This window comes from Heptranchias perlo, chromosome 12 (genome assembly GCF_035084215.1).
Source record: "Heptranchias perlo isolate sHepPer1 chromosome 12, sHepPer1.hap1, whole genome shotgun sequence".
NCBI lineage: Eukaryota > Metazoa > Chordata > Chondrichthyes > Hexanchiformes > Hexanchidae > Heptranchias > Heptranchias perlo.
This window is the reverse complement of record NC_090336.1, coordinates 17,910,934-17,937,919: the sequence shown is the minus strand read 5'-3', so window position 1 is coordinate 17,937,919 and position 26,986 is coordinate 17,910,934. Positions and strand designations below refer to the sequence as shown.

Below are 26,986 nucleotides of genomic sequence, written 5' to 3'. Positions count from 1 at the left end.
GTGAACCTCCGGAATAAGTTGGAAGTTCATGCGCTGAGTGTGGATTGATTCCAAGCACTGAGAAGGGTGCTGGAAGAGTTCCTGTGAAGAGTAGACATCTCGAGCTGTAGGAGATGGGTGGGTTGATGGAGATAGCGGTACCCGTCACCGCGGTCCGCTAGAACTTGCCTGATTGGCTGCAGGGCTCAGAGCAAAATATCCCAGGAGATTTTTTTTGCTAATTTGGAGTACGGTTTTTGCCTCCTGGTTTTTTGCCTCTCCCAGGAGGTAGTGTGACTGAGAGGGCAGGGAGGGGGTAGAGTGGGGAATGGCTGTAAAGATGTGTGTAGGTTACATCATGTGGGACTGGATAGGTTTGATGGATCAGCTGGCCTTTTCCTTTCCTTATTCGTACGTTCGTATAAAAGTAAAGCTAAAAGTGTTACTGGCATTACTGTATTAGATAAGCCAGATGTAGTGGTTAAAAGCAACAGCAAAAATTCAGTGGGAATTTCAGCAAAAAATATAATTAGAACAAACATTGATGTTATCCATTTCCAATTGATGTTTATTATCCATGTTTTAAAAGGCCCTACTAAATTCCTGGTGCTTTAAACTCCTTAAAGTGTCCTTAGTTGCCTTCAGTTAGGCTGCAAATCGAGGGCCAGGAAAAGCTCTGTATACAGCTAGTATCTGGGTCCCAGTGCTTAGCAAAACCTTTCTGAACTGATCAAGATTAGAGCATGGAAAGCATGATATGCCACTTTGGTTCAGGGTTTGCAGGTGTTCAGCTGCAATGCTGCTGCAAGCCAGTTTGGGATCAGTGTTGTGCATCACAGAAACGCAGCTCGCAAAAACTCTCTGTTGTATAATACATTCCCTGGAAGGGCACCCCTCAGAGGCAGTGCAACTGGCCCAAATTAAGAAACTATCCTGGATTCTGGACACCAGAAGCAAATATAATCAATCAATCTGTAAGTTGTCGAGCTTCTGACTGTGGAGATGCAGATTCACGGCAATTTTACCAAAACGGAGGAAGCATCATTCACCTGTCCTTTCACAGCCTTCGTTTTCCTGTCTGCTACGGTGGAGACGTAAACTTCCTTACTGTTCTTCAGATGCGAGTAAAAGGTGAACCCAATTCTCCCATCTACACAGTCCGGCCGATCTGAAAGAAAAGGAAGTACTTAAATGACCTGCTGCACAAATTAACATTTAAAATATTAACTAGAAAACAATTAACAAGTGCCAGCGCACATTTTTTTCTGATCTTTCCTAAGTCTACGAACGGCATCTAATCCTGGTCATGGTTGATTATTTCAATATTATATTCCATTTAGTCAACATCGGGCTAATTAAAGTATCTTAGTCATCTCATTCTCTGTGTACAACACAAAACACCACCAAGGGTTCTACTTGGGAATACCATTATACTATATGGAGGACACTGAATTATTTATATTGCACGATCCAAAGTAATTCAGTATGCCACAAGATCTCATGTCACAATATGGGAAAGAAAGCTGTGACGATTCATTTTTTTTCCCCCAAAAGCATGCATCAAATGATTACAGGTAGAGTCCGAAAACTAGAGTTCATATTCTGAGCAAACAATTCTTGCTTCGTCCTCATAGCTTACGTGCCAGACATCCAGTAGCTTCTGTGACAGGGCACTCATTTACTTTTTGTTGAGGTCCACAATCTGAGCAGTAGCTTACTCAAGAGTCACACTCACAGACCTAACATTATGCAACTCCACTTGTTTTTCTCCCTTTTTCAAAACACATCTCTTTCTCTCTCTAACATCCAGAGCTTGTGGGCTGCAAATGTAAACCCACCAACATGAGAAGCAACAAGTGTGCTGCGGACTGCAGGTGGGGCAGACACGGCCCCTAGGCTGTATTAATGCATTACTTTCAGCAAAACTACCCTTTCCATTCCCGTGACAAAACATGTTCTTGTTAGTCTGCTCTTCCCATTGTACAATAGAAGACTGCATGACAAAATAGGAGACATAAACTCAAATTGTATTATTATCACAATACCCCAAAAATGACAGACACTTATATTAAAATAGAACCCTATGCATTATTAAAAAGGTAAAGATGCTTTGGAGTGTTATGAACTATAATATAATCATCAGAACATCGTCAAGATTATATGAAGTACTTGTGTTTTACTACCTTGGTTCATTAAATCATCAGAAGTGCACAGTGATGTTGTGTAGCTTTGAAACCCAATTTTTTTCTGTTTTTAAAAAAGTGTACTGCAAACACAGCTTTAAAAATAATATCCAATTCTTTCTAGAACTGTTGTTTCCTGTAACTTAAACCACATGAATACTGTGAGCAGAATGTGTTAAGATAAGAATCTCTACCTTAAAATGATCTTTAATCAACATTTCTGCCTTTGTTTCAAAATGAATGAATTGCCAAGAAACATCCGGAATAAATACTTAAAAATTTTGCCTCTCCCATTTCTCATTATGTGACCTTGAATTAACAGCAGTGCGATCAGCCAGTGGTGTAATGTGACAGATACTGTATTGTTCCTCAATTGCAATGCAATAAATATTCCAGCTGCCTATCTGTTTAAAAGGCAGGGGAACGATAGCTAATGGATCAGTGAAATACTGCTCCGGCTTGATTGATTATTTGCATTTGACAGCACTTACAATTTTAATACGCTTATTTTAATATGAAAATCTCTATTATTAGAAAAGAGCTGCAGTTTCCAAAAGTAAAGTCCTATCGGCAGTGGGGACCTCGCACGGGTCAGGCATCATTGGATTGAACACCATTCCATCGCATGGCATTACCTGAATCAATTTCAATTCCTTTCTCAAATCCAGCAAAAAACTGTTCCCCTTCAAACATTTCGACAATATCAGACGGCTCCGGTCCCCAATACCTGTTCTCCAACTTCTTGCAAACAGATTCAACCTGAGCAATAGAAGGTTGCATTAAAACAGGCCAATAAAGTTTCGAGAGAGCTAGGAAACATAGACAAGCATTTGCATGAAACATCGGACAAAGGCGGTCAACAGCCCATCTCATGAAGTGTGTAAAAAGGTGTCAGCTGTGGCTCAGTGGTAGCACTCTTGCCTCTGAGTCAGAAGTTTGTGGTTTCACGTCCCACTCCAGGAACTTCAGTCTGACACTCCAGCGCAGTCTTTCGGATGAGATGTTAAATTGAGACCCTGTCTGCTCTCTCAGGTGGAGGTACTATTTCGAAGAAGAGCAGGGGAGTTCTCCCTGGTGTCCTGGCCAATATTTATCTCTCAACCAATATCACTAAAACAGATTATCTGGTCATTTATCAGATGTCCTGAGGTTGTGAAAGGCACTATATAAATACAAGTTCTTTCTTCTTTCTTTAAATAAGGCATACCTTGTGTTTGGGAACGCACTGCAGGAAAATTTGCTCCGGGTCCTTCTTTCTCTGCAGTGCCACAAAATTGACCTGCCACTTCCTCAAGCGCTCGTACACTTTTTTAGCGATACCACCGACATATGTCTTAGTTGTGTACCACAACCAGTACCTGTTAAACCCAAAAACAAAGCATAATTCATCAGCAAAGAAATCGGATAGGAGAATAGGTGCGATTCTTCAATGCCGTTGTGTGGATGCCGGACATCTCCCGGGGGGGGGGGGGGGGGGGGGAGGAGAAAGAAGAGAAAAACCATTTGGAAGGAGACCTAGCCCCTGGCCAATGTTACAAACCCATAGGGCAGAAATGTCCAAGACACAGCCACAGGCCAGATCTGGCGTGTGAGCTCCCTTTATCTGATCCTTCAAGCCCCCGGCCAATTGTTTGCCGTTAGCATGCTTGTGTGCATAAATTTCTTCCGGTGTTGTCTTCGGCCATTTAAACATCCCAGTCATGGAGGATTGGAAAAGACTGTTCCTTCACTGGTGGAGTTAGACCAAATGAGGGAGCAGCCTTTTTCCATCTTCTGGGCTCTGGTAATTCGAAACACTGGAACCAACCGCAGAAGAAACAGCAACTGCTTTTAGTTGTTGGAAAAGATTGTGGAAGCAAAGAAGACTGCGGAGTTGGCAGCAGCAAGTGGAATTGACAATGGTGGAGCAGACCAGGCCGGAAGTGGTGAGTACCAACTGAAGCCAGATTACTGGGAGTGGCGAGCAACAGCCAGCCAAAAAAGGTAAACGAGGAAGAGACAGATAATTTTTGTGCATCTGGGTATTGGAATTTTTTTTTATAAGTATCAATGGAGAACAGTGTTTCCAACACACAAATCCTGTGATTTCTAGAACCACTTGGTTAGATATAAGAGTCACATGGTGAATTTAAAATGTAGTCTGTCACACATTTAAATTTTCCTGTGTAATTAGTCAGTGTTGACCAAAAAAATTCCGTAAATATGGGGCTCGTGTGAGAAATGCGAGTAATAGCAACCCTAAAGTTAGGAATGGTTTTGAGTAAATTTTCTTTGTTTGTTAGAAATGAAAGTGACTTTACCGGATGTACAGTTTAATCAGGATTATTTCTGACTCAAAAATCATATGTGGCCCACTTGTTAATTGTGGCACCTGCAGCTGGCTCCGCCCAAAAAATTGGACACTCTGCCGTAAGAGGTTGAATTCCTCTTTTCTCTGTATTCAGCAGTCGGCTAAAGAAATCATATTGTCTGAAATTGCACATTTCAAAGTCACAATTTGTTAGCTGGTTGTTAATTACAGGGAGGAAAAAACATTCTTCCATTTAGCATTAAAAGAGAAATTTTAGACCTTTAGTTTAGAAGGAGGCACACAAGCAGATTCGTTAACCTTCCTCTTCGTCAAGGGAGACCAGAGAGATTTGGGCAAGGGAGAGAGGGAGAAAGTAAGTGAGACCTACTATAGAGCTTGAACACTTCTTTAAAAAAAACAATTAAAAGACTGGTGATAAAATGTGAGAAAAGGCCACTTAAATCAGGTGCTCCCTTGCGTCAACCAAAGCAAAGCTAGTCAATTGCATCCTAATCCAGATCTCAACGTCAATTTCTAAAGGAAATTTTTAAGAAAGGAGAGAGAGGGAAACCGGGGAATTATAGACCAGTTAGCCTAACATCTGTTGTGGGGAAAATGCTGGTGTCCATAATTAAGGATAGGGTGACTGAACACCTCGAGAATTTTCAGTTAATCAGAGAGAGCCAGCATGGATTTATGAAAGGTAGGTCGTGCCTGACAAACCTGATTGAATTTTTTGAAGAGGTGACTAAAGTAGTGGACAGGGGAATGTCAATGGATGTTATTTATATGGACTTCCAGAAGGCATTTGATAAGGTCCCACATAAGAGGCTGTTAGCTAAGATAGAAGCCCATGGAATAGAGGGAAAAGTACAGACTTGGTTAGGGAGTTGGCTGAGCGAAAGGCAACAGAGAGTAGGGATAATGGGTAGGTACTCACATTGGCAGGATATGACTAGTGGAGTCCCGCAGGGATCTGACTTGGGGCCTCAATTATTCACAGTATTTATTAACGACTTAGATGAAGGCATAGAAAGTCTCATATCTAAGTTTGCCGATGACACAAAGATTGGTGGCATTGTAAGCAGTGTAGATGAAAACATAAAATTACAAAGCGATATTGATAGAGTAGGTGAATGGGCAAAACTGTAGCAAATGGAATTCAATGTAGACAAATGTGAGGTCATCCACTTTGGATCAAAAAAGGATAGAACAGGGTACTTTCTAAATGGTAAAAAGTTAAAAACAGTGGATGTCCAAAGGGACTTATGGGTTCAGGTACATAGATCATTGAAGTGTCAGGAACAGGTGCAGAAAATAATCAATAAGGCTAATGGAATGCTGACCTTTATATCTAGAGGACTGGAGTACAAGGGGGCAGAAGTTATGCTGCAGCTATACAAAACCCTGGTTAGACCCGCACCTGGAGTACTGTGAGCAGTTCTGGGCACCGCACCTTCGGAAGGACATATTGGCCTCGGAGGGAGTGCAGCGTAGGTTTACTAGAATGATACCCGGACTTCAAGGGTTAAGTTACGAGGAGAGATTACACAAATTGGGGTTGTATTCTCTAGAGTTTGGAAGGTTATGGGGTGATCTGATCGAAGTTTATAAGATATTAGGGTCGATAGAGAGAAACTATTTCCGCTGGTTGGAGATTCTAGGAGTAGGGGGCACAGTCTAAAAATTAGAGCCAGACCTCTCAGGAGTGAGATTAGAAAACATTTCTACACACAAAGGGTGGTAGAAGTTTGGAACTCTCTTCCGCAAACAGCAATTGATACTAGCTCAATTGCTAAATTTAAACTGGAGATAGATAGCTTTTTGGCAACCAAAGGTATTAAGGGATATGGGCCAAAGGTAGGTATATGGAGCTAGATCACAGATTAGCCATGATCTTATCAAATGGCGGAGCAGGCACGAGGGGCTGAATGGCCTACTCCTGTTCCTATGTTCCTAAAGTACTGCTGCAGTGAATGGAAAAAAAATGGTTTCTGAACACAAGCGCAAATTCAAACCAGCTACAAATGATTTCTGACCCATGTGTTAAATGTTAGTGAATCTTCCATAGTGTTGCTCGTGGAAAGTCAGAGGTTGCATTATTTTACAAGGTCTGGAATATATTGCTATGGGGTGCAAGCAAACATGGCAGCCAATTTGCACACTATAAAGTCCCTCAAATAGCAACGAGGTAATGACTAGTTAATTGGTTTTGGCGATGTTAGTTGATATAAATATTAGCCAAGATACTGGGAGAAATCTTCTTTGAATAGTGCTGTGGGATCTTTATGCCAGCTGAAAAAGGCCTTGGTTTAATGTCTCGTCCAAAAAATGGCAGCTACAACAATGCAGCACTCCCACAATACTGCACTAAAATGTCAGCCTAGATTATAGACTCAAGTCCTGGAGTGGGCCTTGAACCCAACTTCTTCAAACTCAGAGGCTTATGAAGAAAGCGCATAGGGGTTAAAATAAATTGATGTGAAGTACTTGAAATTATATCTTTAAAATGTACTCTTGTATAGATGTTATGTAAATATAGTGTGTGTATATGTAATTCATGTACAGTAATACATCAAATAAACATTTGTATGGATTTTGTATATAGATGATATGACAAAAATATTTATAGAATTTTATATTTATGTGTTTGTGGACTGTGGAAAGTTGCGTTTATGCTGGCAAGTGTCTGACAGTGGGTGTGTCATGAGGCAGGGAGTTGGGACACGATATTTAAGTGGAAGATTTGTCTTCAAAAGGAACGTGGTTGTATTAGAGTTTGTTATGCAAGTGAGAAGTTGGATACGTTATGGGCGGAAGGGAAGGTTACGGAATTCGGGTGAGTGTTGGGGAGATTTAGAACGGTTAGGGCAGGAAGGGAGAGGAAAGAATGACGTTGCGGGGAGATTGGGGATGGTGAGCGCAAAACGGATTGGTAATCAGCTTGGCTGAGTTGGTGGCTCGGTCACCTCAGAAGGTTAACATCTCTCCCTCGACCAACACCGCCAAAAAAAAGATTGACTGGTCACTTATCCGATTTGCTGCTTGTGGAAAATTGTTGTGTGCAAACTGGCCTCTCATTTGCTTAAATATCAATGATTACACTTCAAAAAGGTAATTCCTGCACGTGAAGTGCTTTGGGATAAGATAAGGCACTATATAAATAGAGGTTCTTTCTTTTATTAGCAGAGAATGGGTGGTAAAGTGGGAGGTCAGATTGAATGACAGTACAGAGCAGTGCGAGGTTAAAGACTGAAGGAAGAGGGAAGTTGGGGTTACAGAGAGTTTGGTGGTGAGTGGCAAGTGTGACAGATTGGATGGATGAGGTGTGAGCGGGAAGGAGAGAGTTAAGGTGATGACGAAGGAGAAGATGGCGAGAGGAAAGATATGGAGCTCAGGGCTTTGGCGGAATGGGGAGGGGTTAGTGGCAGGCCCAGTGGGAGGGAATATCTTAAAACTTAATTAAATACTGAGCTATATTTGTGCAACAGCAGTGACTGGGAAATCTCTATTGTTTAAAATAAAGCAAAGTGCAGTAAATAAAATACAGCTCAATATTTAATTTAAAGCACAGGTTTCTCCACTACAGGAAGCCTTTCAACAGATTAATTCCCCCACTGCTCCTGACCTAACCAACTCTCCCACTGCTGCTGCATTCTCCCCCACCTGCAACCTGATCCTCCACCTCTTGCTGCAACTGGATCACAAGCAGACTGGTTGAACTGAGGTGGGGGTTCTGGGCTTAGGTAGGACTGTGATGGAGTGCTGAGGCCTTTCAGCACTATTGGGTGTCCCTGAAGCTTGGCAACAGTTCGGTGAGGCTTTGGGATTTGGAGGGACTGAGTTTGGTCCTGGCATTTAGTAGCTAGAGTGGAGGTTTATGGGCTTTAGCAGCATTGGGGGAAGTTATCCTGGGATTTGACGGAACTGGGCTACAGGTTCTGAGGTTTGGCTGTGCAGGTATGGCACTGGGGGGGGGGGGGAAAGAGGTGGAGCTGTGTGGAAAATCAATGTGCCACTCCCCGGTCTTGTATCCACTAACACCCGCCTGCCAGACCAGAGATCTGCTCCTGTCTCATATGCCCACTCGGCTGTACACTCCGCTTCACACTCCTGCTTCTGCCATTATTTTTTTTCTGGTAATAGCCAAGCCCGCAGCCCACCTGGTGGGCAGCTAGCACCAGGGAGCAGGGAACAGGCAACAGGCTGGAAGAAAACTGGCAACAGGAACCTTAATTTAGAACAGACAGGGGGTGAGAGAACTCTGATGGACTACCTATTGGATTCTGTCTTGCTGGTCCTGGTACACACAAATTAAAAGTAAAGGATCACATGTAGGTTAGCCTAGTGGTTATGGTAATAGACAAGTAACCAAGGGTGGGGCAGCCGCAGGTTATGAGGTGAGACGATCCTATTTTCTCCCTTTGTCCTTTCTCTTCACCCACTCCTCCACTCATTGCCCTCTGGCCCCATCCCAACAAACTCAAACCTCCAGCACTGACAGCTTTCAGTTTTTTAAAAGCGAAACCCGAGGCTCAATGGCGGAGGGAGGGAGGGAGGGGTGGGGGGGGGGGTTAGTAACAGATAGCTTGAAACCTGATCCCTACGACCTTAAAATTAGTAAAATGGGCAGGGGAGATGGAACAGGACCAAAGGCAGCATCAACAGAGCGAGAGGAGATAGCAACAGCGAAGGGCAAGAAGAATGGAAAAGCAGCGACAGCCCTTGCAGTAGACCTGGCAATCATAGCTGGGATGACCACTGCTGCAGTTCATCAGATGATCAACTCAGCCAACTGGAAGTAAATACAATCACTAGATGAGCATCATAGTGCCACATAGCATGGAGGCTCAACTAGGAGGATTGAATCAGGGCTGAATGATCAATCACTATAATAAATAGGAAAATGAAAGTTTGACAGAAAAGTGTGATGGGAATTGTGCAACAGTAAGTGTTATAGGAAGCAAGTGTTACACTTACAGGAAGCACATACGTGACACATATGTAAAACAATATCCATTATTACCAACAAACCCACAAGAACGAACTTGCATTCATACAGAATCTCATCACAAGCTCTGGATGTCCCAAAGTGCTTCACACTCAATGAATTACTTTTGAAAAGTAGTCACTGCTGTTATGTAAGCATAAAAGGGCAAAAATAACTGGAGAAAACATGCAGCATTAATTATCCAGTGAAAAGCAGGAAAAAAAAACAAGCACATATTTTGTGCTGCAGTCATCACACTTTCCTGGAAATAAGTCAAATAGCTTATTTTTTTCAGCCCCACCCAGGATTGCTATTAAGAGCGTTTTACTTGGGCAATGCTGTTAAATTTTGACCCCTCCAATTCTAGTCAAGACCCAAGTATCTTACTTCAGAACCCGTCACTGATCTTTATCATATTCATAATAGCAATGGATCTTATCCAATTGCTTAACTGCAATTATGGGGTAAACAAATCAGCTCCCTCCATATAAAGAATAGCACTTTATGTCCAAGTTATGTTCAGCCTGCATTCCTGGGCAGCTACCCATATTGATGACAAATGCATAGTGAAGCAGAAATATGCCCAAGGCTGTTTAGCTAAAATTGCTTCTAACGTTCAGACACTTGTACATTTCAATGACTTCAGGGGCCGGAGTCCCCTTTAACAAAATATTGCCAGAAGATTCTATTGGTTTATTTTTTCTTTGGTCAGCTGGGGGTATGGCAGGCTTGGAAACCTCATCACCGTGCTTAAGAGTTTCCAAAGCAAATTACAGGAGTATTCCACATAAGACGTTTCCATTTGCCCAATATGGAGTGCCCACTCTACCCCCATAGGGATACTCACCGCTTACCCAAGCCCAGAAAACTTAGACCCAGATTGGTAACAGCCAAGGCTTAGGGACCCGAGTGAGCACAGAGGTACTTCTGGAATTTAACCGGTTATAACCGCACAACATACCAGCATAAAGCACTGGTAAGCTTCCCACTGCTTGTCCAGCTAGGGCCACCCTACCTGTTTGGGCATTGGTTTTTTTTAATTATTTGGAACCAAGTGGGGAAAAATCCCCCCCCAATGGCAGGTTTACCCCTCTGAGTCCTATCGATGAGCTGGGTTACCTGGTCAATCATCAATGGCACACTGGAGTGCTGCTGACCTGCCTCGCTCAGGTATCGATCGCAAAGGGCGCCAGATAGGTTTAACTCAATTCCAGTCTCCCATCACCAGGCATGACATAGTGGACCCAATATGACCCGAAATAGGCCCTGCTTGCCTCCCCCCTCATCACCAAGGGCCAAAAACAAGAAATGGGTAAAAGAGTCAAACTTTACGAATCTTACCATGAGAAATGGTTAACTTCAAAAACAGCATAAAGGTGAGTGAATTCCAGCACCACCTGATTTGTAATGTCCATCCAGTCTTGGACTTCTGGATCTCCATGAAGTAAGTGTAATTTGGAACGGTCCAGATTCAAACCTGGATCAGATTTTAAAAAATCAAATGAATTTTCAGACTTTTTTTTTCCTATTGACTTAAGTAATTAAGAAAGACACAAGTAATGAGTTCCAAATCACCTTGGTGAGGCACTCAGTGTAGGTTAGGCGCATTTCCACAGGGGCGAGGTGGTGGGGGCCACCCAAAGCTCCTCTCATTCAATCCTCCGCCAGCAGAAGCATGGGTCCTGGTCCCTACCCACCCTCTTAACTACGGAATGGTGCATGGCTCTAGGAGCTAAAATAAATTCATTTAAAAATCATTTTTGAAAGGAACAAAAAGAAAATAAATATCAAGACCTAAATTTAGGCAGTTGTCCAACACACTGCTCTTGTGAACTTATTTCTAACGTGAGGGACACCAATGATGAGAAAGGGAAAATGTTTCCATTTTGAGCAAACAGCATCTGCAATCAGCACGGTTAGGGCAGGTATAGATACAGACTAAAGCTCGCTCGACTCTGATCTAACAATGTGTCTTAACCAAACCCCTGACGAGCATCCCTGACTATTAATGAGATTTTTTTTCTAATTACCACAACAGCCATCTTCATGGTCTCTCAGAGAGACTATATCAATTTATGTGCGGTTTTGTGCTGTGGGCCTGCACCCAGTAGGATTGGCCTGATTGTGAAAGGAGTTTGGAACAGAGAACCATTGCAGTTGGTAGAGAGCAGGGCTGTCCATAAGAAAGAAGACAGTTTGCTCTACAGAGACCTGAAGGGTGTGTGAAAACAGGAAAGTTATTTTAATAGCGGACTTCAATCAACCAAATACAAATTATGTGATGTTAAACTTATATAGAACTTTAGTTAAGCCACACTTAGAGCACTGTGCACAGTTCTGTTCTTCATATTACAAAAAGGATACAGAAGCACTGGAGAAAGTGCAAAAAAGATGTACAAGGATGAAAACCTTGAGGGTACAACTATCAGGAAAGACTGAACAGGCTGGGGCTCTTCACTCTAGAAAAAAGACCAAGAAGTGACCTGATGGAGATCTTTAAAATTATGAAAGGGTTCGATAGGGTAGACATAGGGAGGATGTTTCCGCTTGTGGGGGAGTCCGAAACTAGAGACCATAAATACAAGGTAGTCACTAATAAATCCAATGAGGAATTCAGGAGAAACGTCTTTAGTCAGAGAGTGGTGAGAATGTGGAACTCGCTACCACATGGAGTGGTTGAGGCAAATAGCATGGATGCATTTAAGGGGAAGCTAGATAAGTGCATGAGGGAGAAAGGAATAGAAGGATATGTTGATAGGATGTGATGAAGTAAGGTGCGGGGAGGTTCGTGTGGAGCATAAACACCGCCATAGACCAGTTAGGCCGAATGGCCTGTTTCTGTGCTGTAAAATTATATGTAAAATTGGGAATATCCAAGTATTTTGGCGTCTTAGTTAGTAAATGTCATGCATAACTGCACATCTTGACTGGGTAATGGAAAGTGATTCAGATTACATAGAAGACATGAAACTTATGGCATCACAGAATGATCAAGTGCAACATGATCTGAGATTCAGAAATACCAAGGACCAAGTATCAGGCATATTATTTTAAAAAGAGCTATCTTTAAGAAATGAGCAAATTGTTGGGTAGGGAGGAAGGGTTTGTTCAACATTTCAATAAAGGACAAGTTGAACATGCTTAAAGTCATGATGCTGAGAATTCAGAATAAATATATACCTTTGGTTCTCGGGATGTGGGTGACACTGGCAAGGCTGCATTTATTGCCTATACCTAGCTGTCCTGGGAATGTGGATTTGGGCCTTTTTCTTGAACTGTTAGTCTTTGTGATGATCATCCTTCCACAATGTTAAGTAGGGAATTGCAGGATGTTGATCCAACAACAATGAAGCATCACTGACTTATACATGCATGTCAAGATGGTTTGTGACTTGGACAGGAACTTGAAGGTGATGGTGTTCCCCTTACATTGCTGTTGTTCTCCTTCTTGGTGGTAGAGGTTGCAGTGGACAGAGGTCCCCTGCTCTTGTAGACATGGTGTTGATATGATTGGTCAGTGGTGACTCTCGATGTTGATGTTAGGGGACTCAGCAATGGTGGCATTGTTGGAAAGTTAGGAGTGATGGTTTTTTTGACAGGGCCCATAGCCCTCCCTGTGTCCAGTGCACTCAGTCACTTCTTACTGTCATATGGAGTGAACCAAATTGGCGCTGCACTGGCAGCTATGATGGTGAGGACATTCTGGCGGAGGCCAAGTAGGACCATCCACTTAGTGCCTTTGTCTGAACCTGCCTGCAAACATTTCACTTACACTGTGGGCTCCACCGTAGTTGAGAATGGGCCGTTCATGGAGCCTCCTGCTCCCTTTAGTTGCCTGGTTGTCCACCACCATTCTCAAGTAAATGTTTTTTTTTTTATTCGTTCACGGGATGTGGGCGTCGCTGGCAAGGCCGGCATTTATTGCCCATCCCTAATTGCCCTCGAGAAGGTGGTGGTGAGCCGCCTTCTTGAACCGCTGCAGTCCGTGTGGTGACGGTTCTCCCACAGTGCTGTTAGGAAGGGAGTTCCAGGATTTTGACCCAGCGACAATGAAGGAACGGCGATATATTTCCAAGTCAGGATGGTGTGTGACTTGGAGGGGAACGTGCAGGTGGTGTTGTTCCCATGCGCCTGCTGCCCTTGTCCTTCTAGGTGGTAGAGGTCGCGGGTTTGGGAGGTGCTGTCGAAGAAGCCTTGGCGAGTTGCTGCAGTGCATCCTGTGGATGGTGCACACTGCAGCCACAGTGCGCCGGTGGTGAAGGGAGTGAATGTTTAGGGTGGTGGATGGGGTGCCAATCAAGCGGGCTGCTTTATCTTGGATGGTGTCGAGCTTCTTGAGTGTTGTTGGAGCTGCACTCATCCAGGCAAGTGGAGAGTATTCCATCACACTCCTGACTTGTGCCTTGTAGATGGTGGAAAGGCTTTGGGGAGTCAGGAGGTGAGTCACTCGCCGCAGAATACCCAGCCTCTGACCTGCTCTCGTAGCCACAGTATTTATGTGGCTGGTCCAGTTCAGTTTCTGGTCAATGGTGACCCCCAGGATGTTGATGGTGGGGGATTCGGCGATGGTAATGCCGTTGAATGTCAAGGGGAGGTGGTTAGACTCTCTCTTGTTGGAGATGGTCATTGCCTGGCACTTATCTGGCGCGAATGTTACTTGCCACTTATGAGCCCAAGCCTGGATGTTGTCCAGGTCTTGCTGCATGCAGGCTCGGACTGCTTCATTATCTGAGGGGTTGCGAATGGAACTGAACACTGTGCAGTCATCAGCGAACATCCCCATTTCTGACCTTATGATGGAGGGAAGGTCATTGATGAAGCAGCTGAAGATGGTTGGGCCTAGGACACTGCCCTGAGGAACTCCTGCAGCAATGCCCTGGGGCTGAGATGATTGGCCTCCAACAACCACTACCATCTTCCTTTGTGCTAGGTATGACTCCAGCCACTGGAGAGTTTTCCCCCTGATTCCCATTGACTTCAATTTTACTAGGGCTCCTTGGTGCCACACTCGGTCAAATGCTGCCTTGATGTATAGAACGAGAGAGCTTAGCTCTATCTGTTGGTTGTGGGACCATTTAACTCTGTCTATAGCCTGAGGCTTCTGGAGTTTAGAATGCAGGTAGCCCTGTGTAGTAGCTTCATTAGGTTGGTACCTCACTCTAAGGTGTACCTAATGCTGCTCCTGGCATGCCTTTCTAAACTCCCCATTGAACCAGGGTTTGTCGCTTGACTGATTGGTATTGGAAGATTGAGGGATGTGCCAGGCCATGGGGTTACAGATTGTGAGTTAATGCAAATCTGCTGCTGATGTCCCAGAAATCCTCATGGATGCCCAGTTTTCGGCCGATAGTTCTGTCCTAACCTACTCGGTTAGGGTACGGTAGCGTAGTGGTTATGTTACTGGGCTAGTAATCCAGAGTCACGAGTTCAAATCCCGCCACGGCGGCTGGCGAATTTAAATTCAATTAATTAAATAAATAAAAAAATCTGGAATTAAAATACTAGTATCAGTAATGATAGCCATGAAACTACCGGATTGTCGTAAAAACCCATCTGGTTCACTAATGTCCTTTAGGGAAGGAAACCTGCCGTCCTTACCCGGTCTGGCCTATATGTGACTCCAGACCCACAGCAATGTGGTTGATTCTTAATTGCCCTCTTAGGGATGGGCAATAAATGCCGGCCTTGCCAGCGACGCCCACATCCCGTGAACGAATTTTTAAAAAGTCCGCTCGGGAACTTCAAAACTAATTAGGCAAAATATGGAAGTGGGCAGATCAATGGGAGATGCAATTTAATAGAGATAACCATAAAAACAGGCAGGAAGCAAAAAAGTGGCCAATATAAGTACTTCATGAATGGTGCTGAAGTAGCTAAGGGCAATGATGAAAGAGATCTCAGGGTTTTGGAGAACCATTCAACAAAGCAAATAGAAAGCTGAACTATACAGCCAAAACAATGAAATGCATGTTATAGGGAAGTCATGGTCAGGCTCTATACTGCTCTGGTCAGACTGCACCTTGAGCACTGTGCTCAGCTCCAGTCACCGAGACACAAGACAGATATTCAACCTCTGAACATGGTGCAGAGAAAAGCCACAAGACTGATAACTCAGCACCAGAGGACTGAGTTATAAAAGGAAAGGTCAGAGAAACTTGGGCTTTTCAACATTTGAGAGGAGGTGACCGAGAGGTGCTCTTACAAGATGGTGAACATCACAGGAAAAATTGATTTTGAAACCTGGGACCAGAGGACGTGTCGAGACTATTAAAATGCAAATTTAGGACTGGTGTCAGGAAATTGTTCTTTGCACAAGGAATGGACGTCTGAGAAGGGCAGTGGAGGTGAAAACCCTGGAACCATTCCAAGAATTGGAATGCCTTGATGGGTCTTTCTGCATGCTAAGATGGATTGAAATTCCTTTCTCGCCTATATCAACGATCCCATCAAACTGGGTTAGATTTGAATCCAGACATCAGAGATGAAACAACTGTTCTGATCCAAAACACCACCTAATCTCCCAAACACATTGCTGTAGTAACATTAATTTCTACAGTGGTATTAAAACACTGACCTGTGACCCCGGTAGGTAACGGAAGCTGAATCTTGACTGGTTTCAGGAAGTTGTCGGTTGAATTCTGTGACAAACAGAGCAAAGGACTTGCTACAGAGTCCTGATCATCTACGAACTCGTGTAACTCCTCTGCAGCAACTGGCAATACCTGTGTTTAAATTCAGGCCAATTTTAGAAGTGCCTGGTTAAGCAAGAAATCGGACATAAATACAACAATTACAAACCAAAGAATTCTGTTCACTGGATGAAGGTGAATTGGACATGGTTTTATTTCCAGCATTTAAAATTAAATATGACAGACGAACCTGCATCTTCACACAGCGAGACTCATTCACTGCGCCAGGTGGAAAGGTCACCTTTATGTTGGGATCCACAGAAGAGAAGAGTCGAGTTCCCTCAAGGGGGACGGTGCATTTATTCTCCTTCAGTCGAGAAACGACAAGGAACCAGGAGAAATGGAGCACGCTGCTGCAGGCCATATATCGTGACTATAAAAGAAAAAGATTGGTTTGCAACTAAAAAAAAGTGAAGAACAGCAGGCAACATGTGAATTTAACCACGAAGTAATAAAATGCCCTGACACCATGTAAATAGGTGAATCGTTTCTACACTAGAATTCCATTTGCCTGCATGAGGTCTTCAGCCCATTAAACAAAAATTAAACCTCTAAATTAAAAATGGTTGATGTGTGAGTCTTTCCTGTCCATCAAGTGCTGTGTTACACTTCTTTATCACACTTATTTATGAGCCAATTTATTCGAGCCAATTTAAACAGAAATAGGACAAAAAAAAGTATGCTAAGTATAATTCTTTGCAACAAAGTATGGATGATGAGGTTTCCTCTTTCTTTAAGTATTGTTAACATTGATATTTTACTGATAAAATTATAAATGTATAATTAAGTCACTGGACCCAGAGCAGTAGGGGAGATATGGATGTTATGCTTGTAGTGGAAAATGAATTTTATTCCACACACAGAAGGTAAGATCTATCATATGCTGGCTCTTGGCACCAGCGGACTCTTGCTGTAACCATGGCAACTTCATCACCATGACGACCCTTGAAGAATTCTGCGGCATCAATAATATGATGCAAAAAAAATTAAAAGCTCGCTGCCGTCACTTAACTAAGCACAAGAGAAAGACATACTGTGCAGTCCACAATCGACACATACAACCAATACCAGAATAAACCGACTGAAGCAAACCCCCACCCCCCCCAAGACCATGTCCAAATAAAGGAAGAATACATTAATCAGTGTGTTGTCTTTGACATTCAGATACCATTTTGATGACAAAGTACTTTGTGAAAATGACTCAGTCCCTGAAGCATTCTGGCTGATGTAAAACTGCATTGTACAGCAAAGCACGAATAAAGATAACAGTACACTGATCCCAAAACTGCATTCACTATGCAAACTTTTACAACTATATGCCACACAAATGTTTTGCAATTAAAATACTGCATAGAACACAATGTTTACTCTACTTGTGAAAGACATACTGTGCATGTCATTTATAACTTTGACCGTGAATCATATGGTCCCCTTCACTGGTGAAATAAATATTAAATTTAACAACTTTATACATGGTATCATGTAAATGTCCAATCATTGTCGTCTTTAGGCATCTGAAAGGACCCATTATAAAATGTACCAATAAAATGCCCTTGTATTTTTACAGTATTAATTTCCCAGTCAGCGTACAGCACCCCTCTTTCATAATATATAATGGGACTTAAAGTTCATCTCTATCAGTTATAGATTATTTCCCAATAAACCTGCAGTAATAATGTTGCATTAATTAATCCTACAGCATTAATATCATCATGCATCCATGAAATGGAGCATAGCAACAGCCATGGCTGGTACCAGCATCTGACAAAAACAGAATAGAGCCATTACACAATTTTTTCCCAGTTACATTAACTCTGCTCTTGCCTGGTCTCCCTCAGCCACGCGCCCAATTGGGACAATGAGAATAGGAAGGTGCGCACTGTGTATGCAGAGCCAACAGAGTTAACCCCGAACCATGACCCCAGCCTCCTGCAAAAGAAATACTGAGCATTGTCCCCGACCCCATGACTACCCCAAGCAATTCGTCCAATCAAAAAATACATTTCAGGGTTGTCTTGTTAGCTGAAGAGCAAATAGGTTAGAGGGATTCATAACATGGTCGTTCTCATCATGGCGTATCTATTTTGTTTCCTCACACTGATCCAGAAGATAGGCAGCAGTAAGTCCAATGATATCTACAAGACTGGTACCTGCGCTCAAACCCAGGGACATTATGGTGGGGGTGGCCAATAGATCAGCTATTGTACAAACTTTGACCTGCCAGGCACACTCCTTCCTGACAGAGGGGAAAGCTACTCTGAAGTCTCCACCAATGCTGCGCTGAACTATAAAACGCTTAAGAGTGGCTCGTGAACAATACTGTCTTTGATTTCAACCGCTTCCTTGTGGAGAAATGACTCCCTCAGCTCGATGCCTTTTCACAGCACCAAGCCCAGAAACTATGTCCCATGGGGGAAGTCATACATGCACCATCTTTACTGATTCAATGCGCTTCATTACTGCCTTGCAATCACCATCAGGTATCTACAGTTCTCTACATTAAAAGGGAAAGAGCAATTTATTTAGTTATCCTGTGAAGTTTAAATGTTAGAAAAGGAACTATGTATAACATTGGCTGCTGTTCAGTGACGTTAATGCTGGATTTGGTGGGTTGTGGGCACCCAGCTCCCTCTGGCTATATTTACAGAAAGGAACAGAACTTCACAATGTCACATCAGGGGAAAGTCTATACAGGAACATAGGAATTGCTAGACGATAAAAGACCAAGGTCCATCTAGTTCTCCTTCTACCATCCTGGTAGTCACATGATACAACGGTAATGGAGTTGTTGACTAATCCTAGCAATCAATCTCTATCAATTAGTCTACAACAGACCTAGACATGATGTAAGGAAAACCCCGGTGATGGGGAGCTTTGAGAACCATAGGTCCAAAGTCACCTTTTCCTCCCAAGCATGCTACGCTTACCACATGTCAGGTCTCAAATTACTCATATACTATATCCCAAAATGTTGTTTGCTAAAAGAAATCTACCTAATTTGCATTTGAATGATTCAATACTAACTGCTTCCACCGTCTCCCTAGGGAGCCTGTTCCATAGATTGACCACTCTCCCACCGACATATTGTTTCCGCGGATTAGTTTTGAATTTATCCCCCTTCAAGCGCAGGCCATGTCCTCTGGTTCTACTGTTCTGGACAAGGTGTAATAGCTTATCATGGTCTACGTTATCTGATCTGCTCCCAGGCGGTCCTTAACTATCATTTTTGAAAGCATAAGTAATGGTAACCAAGGTCAAGTGAGAGACAATAATAAGTGTACGGACGTTTCCCTTTGTAACATTTAGTATTTAAAAAGGACAACTCGGATGAATCAAATACATGTTTGAAAATATGAACCTATAAAATGACTGATGACCCCACAATTGAGGAGAATACCTTGAACACCTCGGTATCCAGATCACTCCAGCTCTCGCTGAATGTTCGCATCACAACCTCCCTTCTGCGGTCAGGCCGAGGAGGGACATATGGCATCCAGATAAGGACTTCCTGCCAGTGCACAAAGGGAAATTATTTTCAAACAGTCAATGGCTTTTAACCAATAACTTGCCCTTTAAAAAAAGTTATATATTTGTACAAGGCACGCGCTCTTGGATCAACAGTTCACCACTACAGCTTGACGATTAACTCAATATTCACACAATACAGACTTGTGGCAGCTCAGATGTTCACTACATACCAACTGTCATCAGATCAGAAAAAGGTGTTTTCAACCCACAACTCATAGATTTGTGTGTATATAAATTTACCATCACTAAATTCCAAACCAACTTTTCTGGCAGAGGTTTCCCATCCTTTGGAATTGTTTTTTTTAAAGAATCACTTTACTTTCCCCATACCAATCACCCTGCAAAATAACCGCCATTTCTATAGTACTTTCCACATAAAAGAACGTCTTAAGGCATTTAGCAAGAAGAGACAGTAGACACGGAGCAGGAAGTCAGATTTAGGGGACTGATACAGGACTGAAGCAAGTGGTTGAAGACTGACAGAGAGGTCACAAGGCAAGGTGGTTTTGGGAGAGAATCACAGAAACAGAATTATAGAAAATTTACGGCACAGAAGGAAGCCATTCGGCCCATCGTGTCCGCGCCAGCTGAAAATGAGCCACCCGGCCTAATCCCACTTTCCAGAACTTGGTCCGTGGCCTTGTAGATCACAGCACTTCAGGTGCACATCCAGGTATATTTTAAATGAGTTGAGGGTTTCTGCCTCGACCACCCTTTCAGGCAGTGAGTTCCAGACCCCTACCAGCCTCTAGGTGAAAAAAGTCTTCCTCAGCTCCCCTCTAATCCTTCTAACAATCACTTTAAATCCATGACCCCTGGTTATCGACCTCTCTGCTAAAGGAAATAGGTCCTTCATATCCACTCTATCTCAGTCCCTCATAATTTTATATGCCTCAATTAAATCTCCCCTCAGCCTCCCCTGTTCCAAAGAGATCAACCCCAGCCTATCCAATCTTTCCTCATAGCTAAAATTCTCCAGTCCTGGCAACATCCTTGTAAATCTCCTCGGTACTCTCTCTAGTGCAATCATATCTTTCCTGTAATGTGGTGACCAAAACTGTACACAGTACTCAAGCTGTGGCTTAACCAATGTTTTATACAGTTCCAGCATAACCTCCCTGCTCTTATATTCTGTGCCTCGGCTAATAAAGGAAAGTATTCCATATGCCTTCTTAACCACCTTATCTACCTGTGCTGCAACCTTCAGGGATCTGTGGACATGCACTCCAAGGTCCCTCACTTCCACTACACCTCTCAGTATCCTCCCGTTTATTGTGTACGACCTTGCCTTGTTTGCCCTCCCCAAATGCATTACCTCACACTCCTCCGGATTGAATTCCATTTGCCACTTTTCTGCCCACCTGACCAGTCCATTGATACCTTCCTACAGTCTACAGCTTTCCTCCTCACTATCAACCACATGGCCAATTTTGTATCACTTCTTAATCATGCCCCCTACATTTAAGTCCAAATCATTAATATATCTCACAAAAAGCAAGGGACCTGGTACTGAGCCCTGTGGAACCTCACTGGAAACAGCCTTCCAGTCACAAAAACACCCGTCGACCATTACCCTTTGCTTCCTGCCACTGAGCATATTTTGGATCCAACTTGCCACTCTCCCTTGGATCCCATGGGCTCTTACTTTTTTGACCAGTCTGCCATGTGCGACCTTGTCAAAAGCCTTGCTAAAATCCATGTACACTACATCAAATGCACTACCTTCATCGACCCTCCTTGTTACCTCCTCAAAAAATTCAATCAAGTTAGTCAGAAACTACCTTCCCTTAAAAAATCCATGCTGACTGTCCTTGATTACTCTGTGCCTTTCTAAGTGACGGTTTATCCTGACCCTCAGAATTGATTCCAATAATTTGCCCACCACCGAGGTTAGACTGACTGGCCTGTAATTACTCGGTCTATCCCTCACTCCTTTTTTAAACAATGGTAGAACGTTAGCAGTCCTCTAATCCTTTGGCACCACGCTTGTATCCCAGTGAGGATTGGAAAAAGATGGTCAGAGCCTCCGCTATTTCCTCCCTTGCTTCTCTTAACAGCCTGGGATACATTTCATCCGGCCCTGGTGATTTATCTACTTTCAAAGATGCTAAATCCCTTAATACTTCCTCTCTCACTAAGTTTATCCCATCCAATATTTCACACTCCTCCTCCTTAACTACAATCTCTGCATGCTCCCTTTCTTTTGTGAAGACAGATGCAAAGCATTCATTAAGAACCATACCCACACCTTCCGCCTCCAAACATAGTTTACCTTTTTGGTCTCTAATAGGTCCTTCACTTTCCTTAGTTATCCTCTTGCTCTTAATGTGGTGTACAAAATTATGAGGGGCCTAGGTAGAGTGGATAGGAAGGACCTATTTCCCTTAGCAGAGGGGTCAATAACCAGGGGACACAGATTTAAAGTGATTGGTAGAAGGATTACAGCGGAAAGGAGGAAATCTTTTTTCACCCAGAGGGTGGTGGGGGTCTGGAACTCACTGCCCGAGAGGGTGGTAGAGGCAGAAACCCTCAACTCATTTAAAAAATACCTGGATGTGCACCTGAAGAGCCGTGACCTGCAGGGCTATGGACCAAATGCGGGATTAAGCTGGGTGGCTCGTTTCTCAGCCGGTGCGGACACGATGGGCCGAATGGCCTCCTCCTGAGCCGTAAATTTTCTATGATTCTATGAATGTATTTATAAAACATCTTTGGGTTTTCCTTGCCAATTTTTTCATGCCCTCTCTTTGCTTTCCTAATTTCATTTTTAATTTCACCCCCGCATTTTTTTATAGTCCTCTAGGCTTTCTGTAGTATTGAATTCTCGGTGTCTGACATAAGCTTTCCTTTTCTGCCTTATCTTACCCTGTGTGCTCCTTGACATCCAGGGGGCTCTAGATTTGGTAGCCACACCCTTTTTCTTTGTGGGAACATGTTTACACTCCACCCCTTGAATGCCTCCCGCTGCTGACATTGATTTACCATCAAGTACCTTCAACTCCAGAGGTCAGAGGAGCATTCTCTGATGGTGGAGCACAAGGAGTAGGTGGGGGGGGATGGTGGGAACAAGTAATTTAGCAGAGTAAGAAGAGCAGAGGGTACAGGTTGGGGCAAAGAACTGGAGAAGACTGCATGTACCGAGTGGAGTGAGAACAGACAGCGATTTGGATTAGGATCTTCAACTCGATCCATTGGGCACACAAAGACTTGGGTCAAAAGTCTAAGTTATGAGGAAAGATTGGCGAAGCTTGGCCTTTTCAACCTCAAAAAGAAGGGTCTCACAGGCAGTCTTACAGATGTATACAAGATCGTCAATGTTATGGAAAAGATAAATCTGGAAAAATACTTCAAGCTAAATTAAATTAGAAGAGTAGGACAAAGGAACCCAAGTGCAAACTGGTTAAAAGACAAATTTAGAACTGATATCAGGAATTCCTCCTTCACACAGAATGATCAATACATGGAATGGACTTCTAGATAGAGGTGAAAACCCTAGAATCATTTAAAAACCAACTGGATGCAGCAAAGGGAGAATTTTGAGGTCTTTCAGGGAGGGTGAACCTGGGCAGGAATGGACAGCTTGACCTTCCTCATCCTTAAATAGCTCATGAATACTACGACATCATTTTAAGTATCTCCACAATCAATCACCTCAAAACCAGCAACGGCAGAATAAAACTTTTAACTTGTTCAACCTCAATACTGATGTCCTAATTAAGGATATGCCGCAGTACTTTAGGAAGGAGCTTCCTAAGGAGAACTAAACAGCGAGAAGTCAAAGAGAGAAAGGATGAAAGACAAAGACAGAGAGAAGGAGCTAAAAAGATTTAGAGCATACAAAAGAAGCAGAGAGACCAGTTATTATAAAAACATTATCTTCACTGTGAGCAATGCCACAGGAGATCTATTAGTATAAACACAATACTCTTGCAACAACATGTGTCTGTCACACTTCGAGGTGTCACACTTTCCCACAGATGCAAAATAATCTGAAGAAAAAAAAAGATTGCCAAGCTTCTAACCTGGGGTCAGAAATTCACAAGCATCTTTCAATCTGCAAACATCCCTCACTACATTAATTAAACTCTATATGATCTGAGTCTATGTTTACTAAACACCAATTGGTGGTTAGACTCTCTCTTGTTGGTGATGGTCGTTGCCTGGCACTTATCTGGCGCGAATGTTACGCAGGGTGTACCAGCCACAGGATGCACTGCAGCAACTCGCCAAGGCTTCTTCGACAGCGCCTCCTAAAACCGCGACCTTTACCACCTAGGAGGACAAGGGCAGCAGGCACATGGGAACAACACGACCTGCACGTTCCCCTCCAAGTCACACACCAACCCGACTTGGAAATATATCGCCGTTCCTTCATCGTCGCTGGGTCAAAATCCTGGAACTCCCTCCCTAACAGCACTGTGGGAGAACCTTCACCACACGGACTGCAGCAGTTCAAGGCGGCGGCTCACCACCACCTTCTCAAAGGCAATTAGGGATGGGCAATAAATGCCGGCCTCACCAGCGACGCCCACATCCCATGAACGAATAAAAAAAAAGTGTCAAAAACGACTTATTATGAGCAATGCCAGGCAAAATCCACTAATTTAGAAAGTTTGTACCTTTTCAAACTGTATATTATGAGGCAGCAGTTCCAGGACCGTACTCAGTAAGAAGTCATGATGTCTTAGTTTCACTTGCTGTGGGTCGGGGGAGGTGACGCTACAAGAGATCACTGCCAAGGAAATCGCTTCAGGTGGGAAGTGGATTTCGATCCCGCAGGGCAACACAACATTGCAGCCTTCAGCGGTAATAGTGAAGCTGGAACATTTCAAAACAAGTACATTTAGTCTCATAACCACGAAAACAGAAAATGGCTGATTAATCAAACAACAGCTCAGTGTACCTATCTGCATCGGATGCCAGGTATCGGACTGGGATTTCCTTCGGTTTGGCACAGTCTACGTAAAATGAGAAAACAAACAGAATATGAAGTGCTGTGCAACATCAACTTTTTTTTTACAAATTCTTGTTGAGCGATTTCAAGGCCTCTTTGAAAACAGCCAACAAATACAGCATTACAACAACTTGCATTTATATAGCGCCTTTAACATAGTAAAACGTCCCAAGGCGCATCACAGGAGCGTTATGAAACAAAATTTCACACTGAGCCACGAGAGGATAATAGGACAGGCGGCCAAAAGCTTGGTGAAAGAGGCGGGATTTATGGAGCGTCTTAAAAGAGGAGAGGTAGAGAGGCGGAGAGGTTTAGGAAGGGAATTCCTGAGCTTAGGATCTAGGCAGCTGAAGGCACTTCCGCCAATGGTGGGAGAATGAAAATCGGAGATGCGCGAGAGGCCAGAATTGGAGGAGCGCAGAGATTCCCGATTTTAATCCCTCTCCATCGATAGCTGTGCCTTCAGCTGCCTATGCCCTAAGCTCTGGAATTCCCTCCCTAAACCTCTCCGCTTTGATAACACTCCCATGAAGCGCCTTGGGATGTTTTACTATGTTAAAAGCACTATATAAATGCAAGTTGTTGTTGTTGGTTGTACGGCTGGAGGAGGTTACAGAGATAGGGAAGGACGAGGTCATGGGAAGGTCTACAGAATATCATTTCACATTTCGCTGGCGTTAACGGCCCCATAATTCAAGTGCAACAAAACTGTGAAACATAAAATATTCAAAATTATTCTCTTCCCCACTGAAAAAGGAAGAGAAAAATCCCTTTTTGTTATGTACTTCCATTCCGGTTTGTTTACAGAAAACACAATGCAATGTCCATTTGTCAAACACACAGAAGACATTGACTGGGTGGAAATAATCCAATAAGGGGTTCAGATGATGTTAGAATGGAGTTTACCCAATCTGTCAATTACATAAATCCTAAGATTGGGCTTCTACCTGTAAGCCACTGACACCCACCCAGTATTTTCTAGCAGTTTGTATCAGAAGGTTAGTTTTGGACAAAAATGGTGCAGTGGTTATTTAATACACAGATAATTATTTTTATAGCTACATTATACTCTGCCATTGCCGCTATGCAAAATAACACTAAAACTTGAATGAAGGTTGATAGCCTATTCTTTGAATGGTGAAATATAATGGAACTCTCATTATAGATTTTCCAGGGTGTAGCACATTTTCTTTACTCATTGCTGCAGTACCCTGATGTGACTCTCCTGGGCCCATACAAAAAAGTGCTACAGTAAGAGGTTTTGCAATGGAGAATATTATAAAGTTTCCTCAGTTTCTCATTCACTGAGCAAGCCTCAGTAGTACACGAAAAAAACACTAGTGGTATATGTCACCCTCTAGTGGTATGTCCAATTCAGTACTGTAAAGCAGAGAGTAGTTGCAATTTTAGAGGCACTTTTTTTTAAAAACTGCAAATTATAATAACTGTAATCATAAAACAAATACAGTTTACTTACAATTGTCGATTGAACTCTTATTAAATAACCATGCAAGGATTCTTTCCAATAATCTCCACATCAAATCAGCATAGTTTATTTTTGTACAACGCCAGGAAAACCACTTTAAAGAGCAGGTCATTGCAACACTGCTTAAAAAGCAATGATACTTCAAGGGCAACATTTAATGGGACACAACCGTATCTGGTCACTCATCCTATGCACAATGCAAGAAATCAAATATCTGCACAATGTAAATATTAAAAAGGCTACTGTACAAGGAGAGAACTGAATGAATATACACAGTGATTCAGAGAATCAAGGGGCATCCTGGTGACTTGGTTGGTAAATGCTTTGCCCAGTATGGATTTGAGCCATGCTGACCACAAAAGTTCCCAGGTTCGATCCTTCACCTGTGCTGAGTAAGCTGGAATTGGGAATTTTAAAAAACTCAGCCTGAATTCCAGCTCCCAATTGCTATCCAGTGACCCTGCTGGAGAGTACACGTATAGGCCATCAGACAAGGACAGGATCTGGCTTGGCTGCAACGGCCCACAACGGTCGAATAGTCTGCTGAAATTTACTGCTTACGTTAAGGCTAACCACTTGGGAGAGGCACTGAGGGTGGCTGTCACCTGTGAAATTGTATCTCAATGTGAATCAGAGCCTATAGGGGGGGGAAAGAGAGAGAGAGAGAAACAAAAAAAAAGGATATTAAAAATGAACTGTAATGCTGAGTGGCACTACACATTGGACCACCAATGGGAATGCCAGTTTGGAGGGCTGCAGGGTCAATACCCTGCCCTTCACTCAGTTCCCAATCCCAGTCACCGTATATGGGGATGTGTCAAGCAGAACCAGGCCTTTCCCTTTCAGACAGTGCATGGAGGGGTGGGGAAGGAGAAGGAAAATCAGAT

The 26,986-nt window shown here is 43.1% G+C and overlaps 1 protein-coding gene across 2 annotated transcripts in view; it reads right to left on the bottom strand.

Annotated features, from left to right (window-relative positions):
- The window catches only part of pidd1 (p53-induced death domain protein 1), a 50,922-nt gene that overhangs the window by 14,603 nt on the left and 9,333 nt on the right, over positions 1-26,986 (bottom strand). For both annotated transcript variants that reach the window (XR_010964562.1, XM_067993716.1), the window contains exons 6-14: positions 24,563-24,617; positions 24,279-24,477; positions 19,529-19,639; positions 16,322-16,504; positions 16,017-16,164; positions 10,784-10,919; positions 3,370-3,520; positions 2,798-2,921; positions 1,029-1,147 (exon numbers count right to left, since the gene is read on the bottom strand). Coding sequence is in view for 1 of the 2 variants with exons in the window: in XM_067993716.1 (XP_067849817.1) it covers positions 1,029-1,147; positions 2,798-2,921; positions 3,370-3,520; positions 10,784-10,919; positions 16,017-16,164; positions 16,322-16,504; positions 19,529-19,639; positions 24,279-24,477; positions 24,563-24,617 (1,226 nt within the window). In the remaining variant the exon portion in view is untranslated. The remainder of the gene's footprint in view (positions 1-1,028; positions 1,148-2,797; positions 2,922-3,369; positions 3,521-10,783; positions 10,920-16,016; positions 16,165-16,321; positions 16,505-19,528; positions 19,640-24,278; positions 24,478-24,562; positions 24,618-26,986) is intronic.